Source organism: Rhodamnia argentea, chromosome 8, assembly GCF_020921035.1.
Source record: "Rhodamnia argentea isolate NSW1041297 chromosome 8, ASM2092103v1, whole genome shotgun sequence".
In the NCBI taxonomy this organism is placed as follows: domain Eukaryota; kingdom Viridiplantae; phylum Streptophyta; class Magnoliopsida; order Myrtales; family Myrtaceae; genus Rhodamnia; species Rhodamnia argentea.
The window spans coordinates 6056529-6077960 of record NC_063157.1 but is presented as its reverse complement, the minus strand read 5'-3'; the positions used below and the strand labels follow the sequence as shown (position 1 = coordinate 6077960).

The window sequence follows — 21432 nt, the reverse complement described above, 5'->3', positions numbered from 1 at the left end:
GCAGATGGGCCCGGCTACACATGTTCTTTTAAATTGCTAAATTTTTCTTGAACCTCATGTTGAATATGATGAATCTCGAATGATCTGATGAATAATTTGAGCCCGTGCACTGGGATGCATCATGCAACGATTTCTTCCATTATTTGTTGCCGAGGACTTAGCAATCTTCCGCTTGAGGAGAGGGAGGCATGATGGGGCGTTGAATCCTTTCTGAAAAAGATTTAAGAGAGAATGTAGAAACGGCTCGTCTGTTGTAAGGCACTTTTGGAGGTTGCCTCTCTTAACTCCGCCAAAACTGACCTACCAGTCCTTAATTAATGTCTGCCCCAGAATTCTCAATCTGAGAAAATATTGCATACAGACTTGGTATAGCTGACGTGGTCCTTATTTTCATTCACCGTGCGACACGTGTCGAACGGGGCCCGCAGTTAAAAAAAATTTCTCTCTCCTCACGACCTCCCCCTTTCTCTTTCCGTAGCTCAACCAGATTGACGAAGATGGTGATGGCCGCCCAGCCATGGACGACAGGCGCACGGCTCGGGACTAGCGGTTCCGGGTAAATCCATGGCCGTCGTCGTCGTCGTTTGACCAGATCCGATCGGCCTGGTCAGAGTCCCTTCTTCACTGCTCGATGAAGTTGAGGGTGACGACGAGGGGAAGGGACGAGGGGTCTCCAGCTTGCAGGTGCCATGGCCTCCCGAACTCGAGCTTTGGGTTCACCGGCCACGGGCGAGGTAGCTGCAAGCTCGACCGAACCGGCAAGGCTGCCTCGGCCATGGATGCTCAAGCTCGACTCGCGGCCATGGCCACTCGAGCTCGAACGCTGGGTACGGAGAAGATGTCGGTGACGCCGATTTGACGAGCTCGAGCCCACAGCTCGCCGACGTTATGGCCACGGAGCTCGAGCTCTTGAGCTCCACAGTCATGGCAGCCGCAAGCCTTAGGCTCGAGCTTCGCGGCCAGGGAACGGAGAAGGCGTCGGCAAACGAAGGGATAGGATCCGGCGGCGAGCCCGTTGCCGAAGGCTCCGACTATGCTCTTCGCCGCGGCCCGTAATGGCAGTGATTGGGCTCGAGGTCGGAGAAGGGAAAAGGAAGCAGGCGGAGGAGAGAGAGGGTGGGAGGTCGGAGAGGTCAGGCGAAGGAGAGAGAGGAGAGAGAGTTTCTTTTTTCTAATAAGTGGGCCCACTCGCACGTGTCGCACGATGAGTGGAGATGGGTATGGCTGATGTGGCTAATACTTTCCCCATGCACTGCTGGCAAAACAGATTGGCCCTAGTTCAATCTACAAAGTTGAAGCATCAAGGTGGATCATTCAGAAAACTGTTAAATACCACCCAAACAATCCCGACCGGTAATCCAAATTTCGAACCGATGGAACCCATGTTACATTTACCCTCAACCTAATTTTTGTATCGCAAAAGATATCAGGACTGTATATTTATGACAAATGTACCAAACTCCTAAGCATAAGACTTAAGGCAAAATGAGGGACTTCAGAAGATTTTTCAAAAGTGAGGGAGCCGTTAAGGCAAAATTAGCGAAGTTTCTAATCCAATTCATTTTGCTTCGGATCTGGCTTATTCATTGAGGACGCCATTTTATGTTGAATTTCCGTGTTGAATCCACCCCGCTGCTGATAATCCAAATTGCTTGCCGCGTGTTTTTTTCACGTCAGTAATTTTAAGGGAGACATTAGACACAAGCTGAGGAAAGGACAGAGTCGTCATGATGCAGCAATTTTTGGGGCATTAAAATTAGTTCTCAGTGAATGTGGCCGGGCGACTCTTATCGACTTGACATTATTTTGGAACAAATTTTGCTGCAAATGTCTCCCCGTAGGGATTTTTTTGGGTTTATGGTACTAGTACTAACCACCCATCGGAAAAAAGAGTTAAATCGACAGACGTTGAAAAAGACAATCGTATTCATAGATTGAAGACCTTAAAACGAATGAAAAAGAAAACGAAAATGTAAAGAGTCCATCTTCCAATCAACCAATTACGTGATAAAAGCAAAAATGACCACTTCTACACCAGAAAAGGAAGGCAAGAAAGGAAAGCACCTCTTACCACTTTCCACTTTCCAGTTCTCCTCCTCTTACCTTTACCCTAGTCGGAGTTGATGCCTCAAATCAAATCCGTCACTGCAAATAACTTTTTTCTTAAAAAGGAAGAAGGCAAAGCTGAAACAGAGGACGATTATTCCTTTTGACAAAGAAGAAGAGAAGCAGCAGGAGCGGAGCTGAGCCGAGCCGAGCCCTGATGCTCAAGAACAGACAACGAAACAAACCCAGAAGAAGAATTGCAAACCAGCGAAGTCGTCAAGAACCAACTGCCCCCCAAGAATTCAAAAAAGTGAAATTTTTGTCATCTATAATGCCTTTAACTCCAGTACAAACATCATCATCACGTATACATATTGGCCCCAAGAAGAAATTTGAATACAAAATGAAAAATCCCACCCCTCATCCTCAACCCCATCTCGCTCTCTCGATCATAACACACCAAAGAGAACAAGAATCGACAACCGTCGAGAAATGAGAGGAGATCTAGTTGACAGCATCACACCTTCGCCTGATCTCGCCTCTCCTCCCGGTTTGGACCCCATAGAGGCTCAGCTTCTGCATCGCCTTAGCGAAGTCCCTGAAGAACGTGCCCTGGTCTTTGGCGTACATCTCCACGAACGGCCTCGTCCTCGGATCCCCGTACAGCCCCCGATCCGACGCCAGCAGGCCCAGCCCCTTGGGCAGGTTCTGGTAGTACATGTTGTCGAACTTGTTCGGCGTCATCACGTCGTTGAACACGGACAGCGTGGGGTCCGTGCCGTAGCTGGCGCAGGCCTTCTGCAGCCCCTGAGCGAACCTCGGGTTGTAGCTCGGGTCGAACGAGGAGGACTTGCTGAAGCCGTAGATCCCGGAGCTGAACTCATTGCAGTGGGAGAGCCCGACGGTGTGGGCGCCGGCGAGGGCCACCATCTCCTGGGCGGAGAACCCCCGGGCGGCGAAGAGGGAGAGGAGCTCCGACACGGTCATGTTGGGCCGCGGGAGGAGACCGGCGACGAGGGAGGCGCGGGAGATCCGGGAGTCGCGGCGGCCGAGGGCGACGTCGTAGTAGGGGCCGCCGAGCATGGTGACGAGGTCGCGCGCGGCGACGACGAGGATGTCGGAGCAGGACACGGTGACGGGGCAGGCGAGCTCGAGGGCGGTCTTGGCGCGGACGACGAGGTCGAAGGCATCGCCGGGGAGGGAGAGGTTGATGTCGGCGTCGCGCTCGGGAGGTGGGGAGAGGGGCGCGGCGGAGAGGAGGATGGAGGCGTCGCAGCCGTTGGCGAAGCAGTCGTGGAAGTGGACACGGAGGGTGGCGGCGGCTGTGGTGGGGGTGGAGATCTGCTTGGCGGTGACGGTGTCCTGGATGATCTGGAGGAAGCGCGGGCAGGACTTGGCGTAGTAGTCGGTGGTGAGGCGGGCTGAGGAGGGGCCGGCGGAGGAGACGAGGAGGAGGGCGAGGAGGAGCGGCGCAATGCGGAGGAGAGCTGAGCAGTGCGGCGGCGGCGTCGGCGACATTGTCGTTAGAGCTTCTGCTTCGGAGAGAGAGAGAGAGAGGAGAAGATGAAGGGAGGAAGAGAGAGATTTTCTCGAGGAGCGAGACTCACTGGCAGAGACTGAGGAGTGGGTTTTTTTTTTTTTTTTGCTAATGGGGCGGGCGTGCACGTGCCAGCTGGCACACCGCCAATCACGGTATGCATGCTGGACGGCGGGCCCCACTTTCACAATAATTTTAGACTAAACATCCCAAGTTTTTGCCAATTTTAAATTTAATACGACTTGGAATAACGCTACTGAATTTTTAATTTATTCAATGCAATTCTTAAAATTTGTTCAATTTCGTCTCTGTATCATATGAATATGTTCAATATTATCTTGAATTAATTGAAAGACGACGTTGAATAAATTAAAAATATATAGACTAAATTAAACAAGTTCAAAGTTCAAAGATCATATTAAACAAATTAAAAGTTCATGAACGACATTACATATTGAGTCAAAGTTTATAGATCACCTTAAAAAAATTATAGGATCACGTTACACATTGAACTAAAATTAATAGGCGATTAACCCATAATTTTATTACAAGGAGTTCATTTCTGTAAAACCTTTTATTTCGCAACAGCTTTTCATTTCACAATAATTCTATATCAAACAAAGATGTTACTACAACTGTTTTGTTAAAGGATTACTTTCATTCCAATTTGAAAATTGAAGTCATTGTCGGAAAGTTATGTCAAATAGTTTCTCCGTGCAACAAAATCAATCACGAAATGTTACAGGAAAATGCTCCTAAGCCATTTAATGAAAAGTTCATTGTATGAATGGAATCTATACTCAACTCGTGCATTTCAAAATTAATTGAAAATTTTGTTCAAAAAAATCATAAATTTATTATATAACAGCCAATTCAATCCTGAATTTTTAAATTGTGCTGAATTAATTTTAAATATTTTATTAATTTTATAAAATTTAGTACCAATCATTTCGATTGTGTCAACTTAATTCGTAAATATATTATCCGTATAATTAGCCGAAAGGATTGCATTGATAAATTGTAGGACTAACTCGGTACAATTAAATAACTTATTGTTGAATTAGTAATTGTACAGTACGATTAGGACTTTTCTGATAATTATCTTAAAATTAATTTAACTTAGTAACTACCGCTTGAGGTTTTCTTAATTTGATTTATGGGGGCGCGTGGGAGGTTAGTGGCGCGTGCGTTGGGGGTCAGTGGAAAGCAGTTACTGGAACAAGATGCCGGGAACGAAGAATACAGTAGACACCAGCTGGCTCAGGAACGCACAATACGAGGTGGGCTAATTTGGCGAGAGAGAAAATTTCGCGGGAGAGCGTGCAGTGCACGTGATTAGTGGATACTTAGTCTAATTCCCCCCTTAATTAACTGATAGACCTAACAATTATAATGAGATAAATGGTATTAAAAAAACTATTTGGTTGAAAACACTGGTTATGGATCACCGATTTCGGTCATAAGCAGATATTTTTTTTTTGGGAATGATTAATTGGGTTACTTTCTCCGAATCCCCAATTCACGGATCATTATTGGATTAATGTCCTAATTAATTACGTGCTAACAAACGAAAGTCCAACTCAAAAGCTTCAATTTATAAATGGAAGGAAACCATAAATTTGAAGGGCGCATAAGATCTATAATCAAGCGATGTCGGACAATATTTTGACAACACTCTTCATGGGACATTAGGAGTTTGTGTTTTTTTTTTTTTTTTGGGGGGTGGGGGGGAGTGGGGACAACAAAGGTCGATGTATATTTGGTCTATTGTTAGTATACATATTTAGAGGAATTGCTTAACGAGGGTCTCGATAACACGTGTCAGACATTTAAATTAAAGGATTTTATTTAAGGTGCTGTTTGTTTACAGAAAAATAAATGATTTGAAAAGTACTTTCACAAAACTAACTTAAATCACACACAAGACGAACGAACAAATCTTTTTCTCTTATCGTCCACGAAATATTGAGACATAAGTTGTTTTCCATAGTGAAAATATTTTTTATTGGTTAATTATCTCAAACAATATGAGCAATCACTTAAAAAAATCAAATAAAAAAATCAAATAATTTATTTTTTATCTAATGAAAAATAACTTTCAAGAAAACGTTTTTCAAATTTTTCGAAATTTGATTGATGAAAGATTAATCAAGAAACATAGTTTTCTTTTATAAAAAAAAACGACCTTAAAAAATTGGAGAAAATAATTACCTCTTTTTCGAAAATACCGTCCTTTTGTCCTATTACGAGGAATGAATGCACCGTAAATGCAGAATAGTGGTATGGTTGCCCTTACCCGCCACTCGTAAATCCCAGCTGTCGGGAGGGGCAAAAGGGGCAAAAGAACCTGAATTTTTGGCGCGTATTTGGTGGCTCACATGCCGGATCCATGTGCCACGGGCTATATCTGAAGGCAACATCAACCCTCCAGCACAATCCGGTGCAAAAAACAATCACGAGGAATAAATAAAACAAGTCAAACAAGACTTAAATCTCGACGAAACATAATAAGTCGGCCGAGCTCGCCCATTTACTTTTTCAAAACGGCAGTTGTTTATAGAGAAAATTACTATAAAAAAAAAAGTCATAAAATATATTGTAATTGTGTCAATTCAGTCTTAAATTTTTTTGTTTGTCAATTCGGTGCAATTATGCGAATTCAGTCCATTTTGGCGGATCGATGCTTTAATAGTATTTTAATATTTTTTAAATATTTTAACGAATCTTTTTACATTTTTAAGAATTTTGTTTTGCCTTTTTTCTTTTGTGGTTGGGCCGGCGACCTCCGCCAACCCCCGGGCAAGGGGTCCCAACCCTCACCCAAGGGCCGGCGGAGGTTGCCGACCTTCGGGCGGTGGTCGACAGTTTCCTGCCTTCCCAAACCAAAAAAATTGAAAAGAAATAGACGAGAGAAACAAATTATTAAAAAATTAAGAAAATATTACATAATTATTAAAAAAAATCGCCACATTAGCACCGGCTGGTCAAATGGATTGAATTCGGATTTAGAACTAAATTGAAAAAAAAAAAAAGAGTTTTGGACCGAATCGTCATAATTACTGTAAATTTATGACTTTTTTAATAATTACGGCAAGCGAAAGTGATTTCCTTTTTTCATTTCCTTTTTTTTTTTTTTAATTTGTGATCTACACGATGTCAAATTATAGATCGTGGATAGCTCAGATTTACACAAAATAATAAATAAAGATTGGTGTTGCTAAGTTTCTAGTGACATTGATCTGTCGATGAAATGACATATTAATGTTGCATGTTCATGTGCTCGACGGTCCCACCCCCATTGCCTCCAATTTTACAGCTCATCTATGCAAATATTGTTCCCTTATGTCTTCTATAACTTTTTTTTTTTGGAAAAAAAAAAACACGCTTCAACGCCGACACTCGTTGTTGGCTTTAATGCACAGAGACAGTTGTGTAATAATATCCTCGATCTTGAATAAAACGACGGCGTCCGTACATCGACAAAAACAATTTTCATGTCTGATCGTACCTGTATGGCAGATATAAATAAATCCATCGCTAACCAGCCCTTGTCCTAATTTTGTAAAATGAAGATCAATGTTTTGAAAATTAAAACACTATGAAAAAGATGAGCTATATTTTTTTACGTTAATAATTCATAAATTTGGCAAGGTTTTGGATTATCACGGTGGATGAAATCCACATGATCCGCATTCATAATACGAATTGGGCATTGAATTCGAGTAGCACAACACACTTATTGCTAAGGGTAAGCGGTTCTAAGGTCGGTTCACGTTTCACCCGAAACTTGCTAATTATGAATTAGTTCTCTAATTTTTGGAACACCGATCTACCTTACATACTCTGGAACTAAGAACCTATTTGGACATAGGTTCCGGGGTCTACTCAAGTTAGATATGCATTCTCAATTGAACGATTGCAGTGAAACATTGCCTTTAACGACCGTCATTTACCGATGCAATTCACTTACCACGTTTCATATTTGACACATGAAAAATATGAAATATTAACAAAGTAAAAGTATCACTTATGAATATGGCTGAAAATGAAAACTCGCACTAGTTATTATAGATTACAAACTCATCATTAGATGTAACAGAATACCGTTCGATTACATAAAGACATAAAACAAGAAGAACACAAAGAGTTGTTTTAGGTTCCACATAAAACCTAGCCGTCAAAACCGGTTCCTCTGTTTTGGAACTTGAAACCTACTTTGCATGCCCTTGAACTTAGAACCTAAAATCAAACCGGTTCTCTCCGGTTCCAGTTTTATCCCCGAAATCATGATCACTCCTTACATCTCAAAGTGTCTGTAGACGCATCCTGTCGTGGCCAACTCTCCAATATTTTACGTCGAATGTGGAAGTTGACAATCTTTGGTACTGATTTGCTTGGTCATAATACAAAAAATTGGTCAAAAGACGTTCTTCTTAACGAGACCCGATAGTGGGCCTGGTGCCAGACCGAGCATGACCAAGCCCACAAGGCCTAAAGTAAGATTTGGGTGGGCTTTGCACAAGCGTATATTACCTTCTTCAGCCCAGAAGCGGGGCTCGTCCACTCAGGCCAGCTGACAAAGTATGGGCAAGGCCTCGGGCTAGACGTGGCCGGTTTGTCCAAACTACCGATTCCGGTTCCTAGAAAAGGTGGAACCGCCGATTTCGGGCAAGTTCAGGTTCTGGTTCCGGTTCCCGAGCCCAATAACTCTTTCCTCCCGGGCCCCCCCTTTAGAAAAAAAAAAAACGGGTTGGAACTTTCAGCCCGATTAACGGGTCAGTTCCGGGCCCCCGGTTTCATTTGGCCATGTCTACCTCGGGCCATAACTTTTTAGACTTAGCAAGTAGGTCGCCACAGGTACTCAGCTTAAACATCTAGAAATTTAAAACTAAATTAACATAATTAAAAAATTTAAGGCTAAACTGACAGATTAAAATTAAATCCACATAATTAAAAACCCAAATTACAGATTAAGATAGGCAAAGCCTTTTGGCATCAGCCGAAACTCCAGCAAATCCTCCGTGGAAAACCATTGGTTTCCCCCACCTCTGTTTTCGAAACTTTTATTAAAGAGTCCCGTGACGTCGCCGAGGAAATGAGTCGAGCACTTCACGGGCACTTGACCCTGTTGCCGTGGGTGGTCATGCCGGTGTAGCACTTCCCGCACATCTCTTGGTTCCCGTACGTCCCCGGAGGCACGCACCTGCATCGGTCGCAGCACGTCATGCACGCCCTCATGCACACCCTCTTCCTGGAGTGGAGCTTGCACCTCTGGTCGCAGAGTGGGATGCAATCTGCAGAGACACCCACCGAAGCGTTTGATGAAATGCCTGCCTCAGTGAAAGAGGACAGGACAAGAGAATAATAATTAAAAATAAAATAAAAAACATCAGGAGAGGGAAAGATCGCTACCTGCTTTGGACTTCACTGGGGGCAATGGTGTGGGTGTGGGAGGCTTCGCAGGTGGCGGTGTCGCCTTCGACGGAGGAGATAGGGCTGGTGGTTTGGCTGGCAACTTGGCCGGCGCAGGAGCTGCCACTGGGACTTTGGCATACGGTGGAGACGGAGCCTGCAACGATCTTGGTCGTTCAATCTATACTTTGCAAGAAAGGACATCAAATTTCATTTGATCAGGCGACTTTAACGTGATTCAACCGGACATACTAGAAATGGCTCTAAAATTGCGGACAAGGGTACGTGGCGTCTTATCCGTTGAAAGATAATAGAGGCTTGGATTTTTCTGGACAGAGTCAATCAGTGAGGTTGTTGACTAATCTTGTCTCTTTGTGAATGCTAGACCTTACTATTCTCACTTTGCAGGACTTAGGCGAATTAAAATTAGAAAGTACATGTTTTTGCTGGTAGTCCAATAAACGTGAGCAAGATCCGGATCGCCTAATATTGAGATTTCTGTAATATACGTGATCGGACGGTTTGATTTGAGCCACGTTTGGGATTTAAAATTTTTCAAACCCCAAAAAATTTCCGTCCACGTCTTTTTCCTTCCTTTCAACACATGATGTGACTCAAATCAGACCCTCCATTTTTATTTGGTTGGCCCGATTTGAGTAATGTTACCGTTGTCATGTATGTCATGTATGTCACAGAAATCTTAATATTAGACTACCCAAATCCATGTGAGCATCTCTCTAGAAGGTGGAAAACAAACAAATGAACGCCCACTTTTTGCTGAACAACCCAGCACTGTATCCTACTCCTCCAAGTCGCCAAACCATTGATGCGCATAGAATGGAGGATTCACACAAAATTTCACAGGATCCTAGACGTTACCTTCATCTTGAGTTCCTCATCACTGGACGAAACCTGTCAAAAGAAGACAACGATTTTAGACCACAGAGAAGGCACGCCCACCCACAAACAGGGGGAAGAGGGAGAGAGAGTACCCTTGTGTTTATCAAGAGGAAAGCGGCCACCAAGAAGAGCACGGCTTTGAAGGCCATGGGGGAATGGCAACGAAAGTGGCAGAAACTCGAAAGAGATGAGATCAAAGAGAGCTTCTCTTCGGGACGATTAGCTGAGGAAGAGAGCAACAGCATTACCAGCTTTAAATAGAGCAGAGCTCACAGAGCGAGGGGTGAGGGAGCGAGATATTACGAGACACGAGGAGAGGTGGTGTGGGCGGGTTCAGTCAAGTGTGTGCCAGCTGGGCAGAGGACAATAGTTATGGCCTTTGATGTCAGAAATCTGACTTTGGCTTAGACCCCCATGTCCCAAGATCCGTCTGTCTCTGTTATCTATAGTTACTATATTCGAGCTCAGCCTCTGCACAAGATTTTAATTTTTTTTGGATTCCTGTACAGCATACACGAGGCCTCTTCTTCGGAACTTGCATGCAGTAATCGTCTTTGACAGCTGCTCTTTTTTGCAAGATAATAGTAAGTTGATGTCATTCTCTCTCTCTCTCTCTCTCTTTGGACGAGGGAAATGCTGCATTTCTTGAATCATGTTTTTACAGTGTCAAAGTTTGGTAATGGCAAGTGAAGTGAAGATGCTTTGGTGTCAGATGCCAGTTGTATTAGCGGTGACATGAAGTCCTTTTCACACACTCTTCCTTCCTCTGCGGTGAATATTAATGGTTGGGGTAGCATATTCATGATTCTTTTCCGAACACCAAGCCTTTCTTGCTAAGTGGGGTCTAAATGTCTAACTCCAGATTTGTTTTGAGTGATGCCTGTCTAGAAAGGAAGGCGTGAAGGGTCTTGAATCTTGATCCCTGAGCTTTACTTTTTTCCTATTTCCAGCGAGTCAGATTTTGGCTCTGGGTATATCTTATTGTATTAGCACTAGGATTAATCTAGAGAGTCCTCTACAAGGCTGAATGCCAGGCCACCTTCGCCTGAAACAAAACTGAGATTTGAGCAGTAGACGGTGGGATTCTCTCGTTCTGCTCTTCAATGTCTCTCTCTCTCTACATGTGATGTCATATGCGTTGTCTCCCAGAGATGGTCAATGTGCTAAGAGCAAGTGGGACATGGGCCTAGAAACTTCTCTCTGCATGTGCATTCACCAATTTGTAGATTGGATTTCTAAGTGTTAGGCCTTAACCATATGTGATGTTCGAAACCACTCTTGCTCTCCTGTCATGTTATCTGTCGCCATCTCAAGTGACATCTAAAGAAGTCGAGGACATCTCAAATGCTTGTTTATACACGTGATCTCCCCATTGTAAGAGTTTTTCATATTATGTGCAACAATTGAGAACCTTTTGTTTCGAAAGGAATATGCAACCTCTTTTCCGCTCTCTTGAAGAGCAACTTCTTCCTTCTGTCGGGAAACGTTCGGTCAGTCGTTTGAGAGCGATCTGTGAACCTACAATGTTCGGGTCGTCCTCTTTCATGAATGGTTAAGACTGGCCAAAAGAAAATGGCGAATTCATTTTTAGTCACCATAGGTAATGGAGATGCGTTCATCTTCAATCCTGGCCAAAAGAAAATGACCCCGTCAAGTTTTTCACAGTCGTAGCAGTGGAGAAGTCATCTAAGACAAAGCTAAAGCCCTAGACGCTGGTGGATCTCCAGGATCATCATTTTGTTCATCGTAGACGTCTTGACTTGGCATGTCTTTCGGACTCTTCGCAGAGGATGAAGCCTCCTTCCATTGGACAATTATCACATGAATCGAGTGCATGCATTCAAATGAATCTAGTGGAGTTCAAGAGATTCACACTTGGGATTCGTAGAATTTGATGGTTTATAAGGATCTAGAGCGGGGCTCCATCGTCACACATGAGAAGGCTGATTGCTAAACTGTGTAATGCAGATCTCAAGGCTTATTGAATGAGTTTTATTCCATTCCATATGCTTATATTTCTATATTGGGTGTGGCGATTTCATTGGCTCCCACTTTGCTTGAAGAAACTCTTTCGCTAGCGGGATGCTGTTAATCTGATGATTTGCGCAAAGATTTTCTTTACCCTGACTAATAACACATTGTAGATGGTCATATGATCAGTGTTGCTTGCGAAGGAAAATATATTCGCAGATGCAGAAGCTGTTCGAAATCTGATGTTCAATTACCAGTTACTTCGATCATTTTGAGGAGTTACAAACTCTGTATGTTTTTGCTTGCTTAAAGGCGAAAGGCTAACATGAAGCGAAGGCTGATCACATTTTTTTTTTCCAAATTTTAAGGGCAAACATAAGACTCTGAATGGGCGACACAACATACTTCCAGCCGGGGCACATCTCCTCGTCCACAGAAGTCCCCAGACTCACGCAGCCGTGGCACTGCCTGCAGCATGCCATGCACAGCTTCATGCACGGCCTCTTCTTCCGGTGCTCCTTGCACTGGCACCATGCATCCTGGGGACACGAGCTGAGAACGAGGGAACATATAGTGATTCCCATTTCAACTGCAAATTTGTCGCATCATCGCGGCACTCCTTGTGGAAATGGGGTGGATCGAACAGAGTACAGAAGTTAATAATTTCAAGAACATAAATTTTTTATAGACTCCATCTTTTTCTTTTCTTCGTTTTCTAGGGCAAGGCATGAATTGATGCTATTATTCACCATAGATGGATATGACAGGACGGTCCGCCCTGGGAGCCTTCTCTGGCTAATGAACTATCATGGGAGGCATCTCTGGTGCGTGAGCTGGAGTCTTGGTTGAACTCTTCATCAAATTACAAAGAATGTTACCCTGAGGACTCTTACTTACGTTATTCTGGTATGTCATGCACGTGATTTTAGCGATAACACTGTCGAAAAACTCTATCCGTTGTATGGAGTTGTAGGTTAGTGCCGCCCCGATGGTGGACCATGACTCATTTCATTGGTATGCCCATGATAAGATGAGGCGATCGTAATAAGGAAAGGACTAGTTGGTGCTCCAGGAATAGCCGTGCTTTTAGCAATGAACGAAGACGTTACCTAAATCCTAGAAATAATTGTGCACAAATCCTTTCTGCCTAAGATGTGAAAGAACAATTGACTAAGCTTTTGCTATAGGTATTGGCCACAAAAAAAAAAAAAGTTCTCTAAGAAAGTATCTGAGAAATCCGAAGAATCACCCGGTTGATTTTCTATTCATGAACCACATAAACTACAGATTATTATTGCAATTGATCAATCGAAAAAAGAAGAAGCGAGAAGGAACTAATTAAGCAGGATTGAATTTGAAAGAACATACAACAGAATATAAAAGTAAAAACGACTTAGTTTAGCTAATTAGCCACTCTCATCTTATGCAAGAGATTCATACCTGGTTGCAAACAAGAGCAAAGTCAGGATCAGGAAGGGGAAAGCCTTGAAAGCCATTTCAGAGACAGAAAGCTTGTGTGTGCAAAGATGACGGGCGAAATCGGCCAAAAAATGTGCTATAAATAAAGAAAATTTTGGTCAAGAAATCGCAATTTATGAGTTTTCATGGGTGCACTTGCGGTACACTAAAGATCACATCTACCCCAGATGAACATATGATGAGTTAGGATCAACCTGTGCCAATTTGATGCATCTGAGTTCGACTGCTCTGGGCTCGATGGATTTGTATAATTGCAGTCGTACATGGTCTTGAAAATGGTGTAGATTCTGTGCTTCTCGTGTAAGCTTTTTAGCTGTTGCAAGTTGAATCGATGAGATTCATCCTGAGAGTTAACGATACAAACTTCATGCGGTAGTTGATTTAATCGTGGAGGGACCGTCTAACAAAGAAAATATCTTTTCTGCATGTTTTTACGCAGCAAGAGATTCGCACTCGGGATTTGTCAAATTTTGATGATTCATACGGATCTGGAGCGGGGGCGCCGTCCTCACATACGAGAAGGCTGATTGTTAAACTATGAACTGCAGACCAATACAGTTACAGATGGAGAAGCCGGTTGAAATCATATGTTCAGCGACAAGATAGCTTGATCATTTTGTGGAGTTAAAGACTTTATTTTATGCACTTCTATTTGACAAACGAAGCTTTGCAACTTTTTTTTATGGAACATCCTCCCATATGGGATCTTATTACATGATCAAAGCAAATCAAAAGTACTAAGTACTGGACAATATATGAAGTAAACACAACCACATCCAAGCAAGATGAAGCAATGGCTAATCACATTTTTTTTTTGCAGATCATTAAGGGCAAGCAACACGCTCTCCATGGATGAGGACATAGTCCCAGTCGGAGCACTTTGAAGTTCCCAGAGGCACGCACTTGTTGCACTTCTTGCAGCATGCCGTGCACGACTTCATGCACGGCCTCTTCTTCTGGTGATCCTTGCAGTGCTCCTCGCACGGCTCCACGCATTCTGTGTTTTTTTTGGGAAATTAGATAGAATTGTATTACGCTACCGGAAAGGAAAAGAAAAACGAACTGAGAACGAGGGAACAGATGGCAATTCCTATTTCAAATGCGAATTCGCCGTGTCACGGCGTTACTTGTGGACACTGTTATTTTCTGCTGTTGCATGTAAGCTTTTCAATCTTTTTTCGGTTTCTTTTTGTTTAAGGGCAAGGGATGAATTGGCGCTACTATTTACCATAGATGGGCTTGACAGGGGGTTCTGCAATGGGAGCCTTCACTGGCGGGTGAACTGCAATGGGAGCCTTCTCTGGCGGGTGAAATGCCATGGGAGGTTTCTCTGGTGCGTGAGCTGGAGCCTTGGTTGAGCTCTGCATCAAATTACAAAGGATGTCACTCTTAAGACGCTTGCATTCTTTATAGCGGTATGTCGTGCATGTGATTTTAACGACAACTCTGCCAAAAAACTCTATCCGTTGTATTCATCGTTGGTTAGTGCTGCTGGACAGTGGACTCGCAGTATAGCCGCGATTTCAGTGATGAACGAAGGCAGTACCTTAAGTTCTAGAAATAATTCTGCACAAATCCTTTCTCCCTAAGATATGAAAGAACGATTGATTTCAGTGATGAACGAAGGCACTACCTTAAGTTCTAGAAATAATTCTGCACAAATCCTTTCTCCCTAAGATATGAAAGAACGATTAACCCAGCTTCTACTATAGGTTTTGGCCATAAAAAAGAAGTTCCCACTGGATTTCAAGCATTTTAGCACTGAGCTCAATGCTCATGCCCGTGCTCCAGGACCACTCCATAAGTAACTACAAATGTATCTGAAAAATTTGATGAAATCGCCCGGTTGATTTTCTATTCATGAACCACATAAACTACGTGTTCTTTATCGCAATTGATAAATGAAAGTAGAAGGAAAGAGGAGGAGATTTCGAAATGACATGGAACAGAATATGAAAGTTGACTCAGTTTAGCTAACTAGCTACTCTTAAGCTTATGCAAAAGAGATGGATACCCCAGTTGTGAACAAGAGCAAAGCCAGGAGCAGGAAGACGAAAGCCTTGAAAGCCATTTCAGCCAAAGAGAAGCGCGAATGTGCAAAGAAATTGCTCTCTGTGAGTGCTTGTCGGCGATGAGCGAAACCGGACGACAAATCTCACTATAAATAGTGAACAAATCTGGTCGAGAAAGGGTAATTTACAAGTTTCCTCGGGTGCACCTGCAATACACTAAAAGATAACATCTACCCCAGATAAAAGCAGGGTGAGTTAGAATCAACCTGCGCCTAAACTTGATGCATCTGGGTTCGAACGCTCCGGGCTCGATGGATTTGTTTAGTTGCAGCAACACATGGTCCCGTAATAAGTGTAGATTCCGCACTTTTCAAGTCAGCGGCAAGTTGAATCAATGAGAGTAATCCTGGGAGTCGACGTGTTCCATGCATGGCTGCATGGGCAATCAGTTTAATCGTGGAGGGTCTAACCTAGAAAGATCGTATCTGCAGGATTTTTAATGGAACACGAACATAAATGAATAGTATAATCAGTACTATGTGCCTCCATGCTACGTGTGGAAACCCGCCTAGGATTCTGACAACCGGAGAAGAAGAAGACCGCCTCGCACTGAACAATCTCACATGGGAGAGATTAAGAGAATGCCAGCACAATCTGACGATAGGGTTAGCTGGCATCTTACACAATCTGGCCTAGATAAAACTGTACAATCTCTCAATCCCTAGATGAATTTGCTTTATCTTGGCTTTGTCGATTAGATCATTCGAGACCCATCAGTCTAAACACGTGTGTGCGTTTTGACAGGGACGACTGGAGATTAATCAAATTCGATTTAAATGGATGTTTAACCCGCTTTCGCATTGCTCTTCCTCATGGAATTACAGTGGAAAAGGACCTCGACCCGATTACTCTACAGCGATCTTTTTTGTTGGGGCCCTTTTTTTTTGGTTTGTGAGTGTTAAAGGCGCCATTTTGTGATGCTATATAATGTCGTCGGTCCCGATCAGACTCAAGCATGACTTGAAGAGACGGTAATCACATCCAAGGTTAATAATTAGCTAATTTGTATTCTGAAGCGTGATAATGTTTGATGAACGGGTTTTGGTCGTACGAAGGCACCAATGAGCTGCAACGAGGAGGCCAATTGTAACATCCAGTTCACGCAAAAGCAGGGTTTAAGGTAAGGACTCTTAATTAACTTCACCGGTCGTGTTCTAAACTAGGCTTTTGCTAATACTTAAGTAGTTGCATGTGGCAGAGACGTAGCCTCCTCTGTTACACTTCGTCGCCTGTTCTTTGCAAATGCAGAACGCAATTGTCATCATCAGAGGACAAGAATGCCAAAGTACAGTGACAGATAATGTGCAACTAACGTGTTCAATTTGAAACAATGGCAAAGTTTTAGATGTATATGCCTTCACCTTCTCATGTCATGCGAACTCCTATGCAAAGAGGAGAGGATGCGCATTGCGTACGCATTCCTAGGCGGCAATAGATCTGTATCTAGACCATTACAGTTCATGCCAAGCAAATGGATGGTTGAGTATACCTTGGTATAGCAACACTCGGGAATTCAATGCATGCGAATTGGCCATGTTATCCTCGCAGAGAAAACAACTCTTTTAAGATCTGAATGTGCCAACACTTTTGAAATGATAACTGCACATGCCAATTTCAGAGGCACATTGGGGGCCGAGAATCTCTCCAGAACTTGAAAGATGATGCCTAATGGGTTCAGAGTTCAAATATCTAGACAAGGACCTCCTCTTCCTCTTCGAAGCTCAGATTCAATGTTTGTAACTTGAATCCCGCGCCTTGTATGGTCTCGACCAAACTGGAAGCCACCCCTGTGGCTTGTATAGTCGTCAGTTTCGTCAACTAATCAGAAAGGACGAAATTGTCAAAACATAAGCACCACAAACATCCCTCTGGCCAAAAGAGAATAAACGCTTCATAGCAGTCCAATGTTCAACAAACATAAATGACAAAGCATGCGGCGAGCAATATTAGAAACATCACGGTAGAAAAACGTTGACATGAAGAAAGTAAAGACAGGCCAGAGTTGGCCCTTGCTCCTTCAACATTTAAAACGTCTTCCATGGTTTGCAGGATATATAGCTGTATCTACTCACAGATCGGATAGAACTCCTTATTAATAGGGGCCTGCTAGATTCTTATCCTAGGGCCATCCTTCTCAAAGGACAATTCCTCCATGGGTTTGACGCATTGCAGGATAAACCTAGCAGTGTACATGCTTGCTTGGGGTCACTAATGCAGATGAGTTGAAATACAGTAAAAGGTCCAAACCAAATGGAAAGCAAATACAAAACCATAATGCACACTTTAAGAGTCCACACTCACCTCAACACTGGCAATGCCTTCGACAACTTGAACCTTCAAAGTTGTAATGCCCTCAGCTCCCTAGAGGAGAAAAGAAATCGGACACGTTACAGCACAATAGTAGTTTGATTACACAACACTACCTATTAAAAGTTCGATAGTAGCGTGCTTCCTTTCAGACTTCCACTACAAGTGAAATCAGAGGAGTGACACCATGTCCAAAACCATATTACTAAGGAATATTTCGGGCCCAGTCAACCGAGAAAAAAAGTATTCCTAAATGCAACAAAAATAAGGAATCCGTAGAAGTTTGTGACAAAAGACCAAAGGAAAAAAAAGGCAAATGAGGTCGAAGCTACAGCAGAGCAGCTTCTCTCACACTTGGAAATAAGTAAGAGAAGTTTCTTAGTGTTTAATGAGTAAATTCAACTTGCTTCCACAGTATAGCGATGAAAGCTGTAAATTGGACTTGGGTATTCCACCCCAGGCAGTCAATAAGATCACCTTGTCTTTTACAGTGAACGTGGCTGCCTGACGCCCTGGTTACTTGTATTTCTAATAGCAACTTCTCGACTTTGCCGTCAAAAGACAGGTAATTGACTTCCATACCACACTAAAGTATTTCCACCATGAGACGAGACAAAAACAAATGGGTCTACCTCCAACGCAGTGGTCACCGCCGGGATGGCTGACTCGCTCATTGTACCCTCTGCCTACAGAAATAAAAAAGTAAATACTACAAAGCATCAACCTTTTAAATGAACAGCAGAGGCTCAACATGCTGTTGTAACAAGACTAGCATACACATCCACAGCACATACATATTCAGCGAGCAAGAGTTTAAAGATCAAAATTATTCAGCAAGCAAAAGAGTATAAAGATCAAAATCATGCAAGAATTGCCCAGCAAAATACCTTGATTGTTTAACCTATAGAGACCGGCCTTTGTTTCCCCGATCCCATTCTTTATCTTTGATCCCCTTGAACAGAATAAAGGCCCAGGTCTTTCGAATCCGAAAAAAAGAAAATAGGTCAACATACTTCCCCTTTGATTGCTGGCACTCGTTAACGAAATATTTCTTTCATTATAAATTTCAAAATCTCATACTTTTCACTCTTCAGAAAAGCGCTTGCTCTTTCTTTGCTTCTTTTCTTTTCTCAATTCCTGATACATAATGCAATCTATGACAACATCTAGAGTTAACTCCAGCGCTACACGAACGCCTTGAAAACAAAATGACAATGCCAGCACTCGACCATTAATGATCTACCTCAACAGAACAATGCAGATAGCAATTCAACAACCCATCACCCGCTTGCTGCCAGAGAAAGGGAAGGGCACACAACCCCCCACAACCAGACTAGCAAACAAATTACAAACTCATAAGCCCTTCGACAAACAAAGACAAAAACCAACCACAGACACTAACAGAACAATAAGCAAAATTCACGTCAGGAACCAAATGGGTTCTCGTTGGTATACCTGAAAGAACATGGTCAGAGTGTCGGAGGGCGAGACCGGGACTGAGACCGTCTGTTGTTCAGCTGCTGATGAAAAAGACGAAGAAGAAGAGGCGTCTTCTTCGACTTGTGCCTCTGCGACCGGAGCTTCCTCTTCCTCCGATGACCTCACTGTTGTCCTCATCCAGCGGCTCCGATTTTGCTCGCTCGACGACAAGCGGTTCGCAGACACGACCTCCTTTCGCGCTTGAAATTGAAGGTTTTGCGCGCGAAGGCTAAAAAGCAATCTGGGATTCCTCGGAGATACTGTGGGATTGACAATGGAGTGGGAAGTAACGAATGCGGAGACGCTGGCCATTGTCTATCGATCCAGAGAGCTCAGAAAGCAAGAAAATTTATCTCCAAAGTTACGAAGAAGCGCGAGTGTTATCTTCTGAAGCTCCGTGCTTCGCTCTCTATCCGAATACCCGACCCAGATGACTGGGGTTGGGTCTTCCATAATTCGACCCGACTTGCTGGTAGTGGAGGGTATTTTTGTCACGATAAATTGGAGAACAGGGGCAAGGTGGTAAGATGAGATAGTCGAGCTTTCAACAGAGGGCACGAGGGACATCGCATAAAAAAAAAACTAATATGACGAAAAATCTTAAATTGATATATTAATGATAAATTTAGCTTAAATTAAGAAAAATTTCAAATAAAAATTTAAAGTGTCATTATTTTCTCAAATAAGATCTCAAATGAATCTTATTTTAAATAAATATCTGAAGTGGCCATAGAATTTCAAAAAAAGACCCGACCTAAATGGCATTTTCGTCATTTCTCCATTTTGGATTTTATTTTATTTTATTTTATTTCAAAAAATTAACAAAAAATAAAAACAACCACACAGGTGTGGCTGTTGCCCCACCGCCGGTGGGGGGTCGGCGAAGGTTGGCGAGGTCACTAGTCGGAGGCGAGGGCCCGTTCCTCTTTTTTTTTTTTTTAATTTTAAGAAAATAGAAAAGGGAAAGACTAATTAAAAAAGAAAAAAATCAAATAAAGAAAAATGACAAAAATACCCTTGAAATTAGGCCTTTTTTAAGACTTAATGGCTATTTCAAGTCTTTATTTGAAACAAGATTCACTTCAGATTATTATTTGAGAAAATAAATGTACTTTAGGTCCTTATTTAAAATAATGTTCATTTGGAGCTCTTATTTGAAAAAATGAAAACACTTCAGGCTCTTATTAGGAATTTTCCTTCTAAATTATTTTTTTAACTACAAAAAACTCCAAACTGGTACACCTCTCATAAATTTATCTCAAAATATTTTTTGACTATGATAAACTCTAAATTGGTGTACATGCGACGAATTTGCCCCAAAATATTTTTCCAACCATCAAAAATCTCAAATTAATACACTTATAACAAATTTACTCCAAATTAATTTTTTAACCACAAAAAATCTCAAACTGTAAACCTATGACAAATTTATCCTTATTTAATTTTCGTTAAATTAGGTTAATGTCACAAAAAATCCCAAAATAATACACTTATTACAAACTGAGGATAAAAACACCAAATTAATAAAAAAAATAATTTAAAATAAAATTATTATAAATATATTAATTTGAAATTTCACGTGATATTAATTCTAAAAAAAATTACAAACTTAGATCAGTAATTTCACCGTAATGAGAATAAAAACACCAAATTAATAAAAAATAATTTAAAATAAATTTATTATAAATATATTAATTTGAAATTTTTTGTGATATTAACTCCAAAAAAAATTACGAACTCAGATAGGTAATTCCACCGTTCTCAATTTGGGATAAAGCAAAAAAAAATTTGATCATTTCTCGATTTGTGCATATCATCCTTGCGCAGGGCCATGCTAATCTTCTTTATATGATTCCAATTTTATCGGTTATCTCCAAAGGGACGGTTGAGACTGCTTCGCATCTTAATATAAGCCCGCGGTTGGCACGGTCTTTGAGCGAAGTGGCACTGAAGGGGCACTGGGGCTGACATGACAGACTCCCATCAAAAGAGCCAGCTGGAGCGCCACTGACGGACTAGACTGACTCGATGGGACAACTGCGAAAACTTAATCTGATCTAATCATCTCCCACCTCCATCTTCGACAGATCAATGATCACAAAGCTGAAATAATTAAAAGATTCTCCTTTAATTCGGAGAAAAATAAATGAAAAACAACCGCAAACATACTGCTCGAACACGAGTAAACCAATAATTGAATGATTTGAAGGAAACACTAACTGTCCGGAA

At 42.3% G+C, this 21432-nt stretch overlaps 3 protein-coding genes and 1 non-coding gene across 5 annotated transcripts; all 4 read right to left on the bottom strand.

Moving 5' to 3' along the window:
- Positions 1-2351: 2351 nt before the first annotated feature.
- Positions 2352-10120, bottom strand: LOC115741348 (peroxidase 63-like). Its single transcript, XM_048283712.1, has 5 exons — positions 9988-10120; positions 9875-9907; positions 8996-9152; positions 8696-8877; positions 2352-3783 (listed from the first exon to the last, which is right to left on the bottom strand). The coding sequence occupies exons 1-5, from the start codon at positions 10042-10044 to the stop codon at positions 2551-2553; spliced, it is 1662 nt and encodes a 553-aa protein (XP_048139669.1). The 5' UTR covers positions 10045-10120; the 3' UTR covers positions 2352-2550.
- Positions 10121-13996: 3876 nt separating this feature from the next.
- LOC115741331 (gibberellin-regulated protein 14-like) lies at positions 13997-15507 on the bottom strand. Of its 2 annotated transcripts, XM_030675204.2 has the most exons (4): positions 15360-15507; positions 14641-14706; positions 14574-14610; positions 13997-14342 (listed from the first exon to the last, which is right to left on the bottom strand). In XM_030675204.2, exons 1-4 carry the CDS (start codon positions 15414-15416, stop codon positions 14170-14172), a joined length of 333 nt encoding a protein of 110 aa, XP_030531064.1. In that variant the 5' UTR covers positions 15417-15507; the 3' UTR covers positions 13997-14169. The 2 variants fall into 2 exon arrangements, with proteins under 2 accessions (XP_030531064.1, XP_030531063.1); XM_030675203.2 differs by having other exon boundaries at positions 14574-14706.
- Positions 15508-16953: 1446 nt separating this feature from the next.
- LOC115741329 lies at positions 16954-19635 on the bottom strand. Its single transcript, XM_030675200.2, has 4 exons — positions 19180-19635; positions 18357-18410; positions 17719-17778; positions 16954-17235 (listed from the first exon to the last, which is right to left on the bottom strand). The coding sequence occupies exons 1-4, from the start codon at positions 19513-19515 to the stop codon at positions 17107-17109; spliced, it is 579 nt and encodes a 192-aa protein (XP_030531060.1). The 5' UTR covers positions 19516-19635; the 3' UTR covers positions 16954-17106.
- A 1349-nt stretch (positions 19636-20984) lies between these two features.
- LOC115741378 lies at positions 20985-21086 on the bottom strand. The gene has a single exon (XR_004015462.1). It is a non-coding gene; the product is annotated as a U6 spliceosomal RNA (small nuclear RNA).
- Positions 21087-21432: the final 346 nt, after the last annotated feature.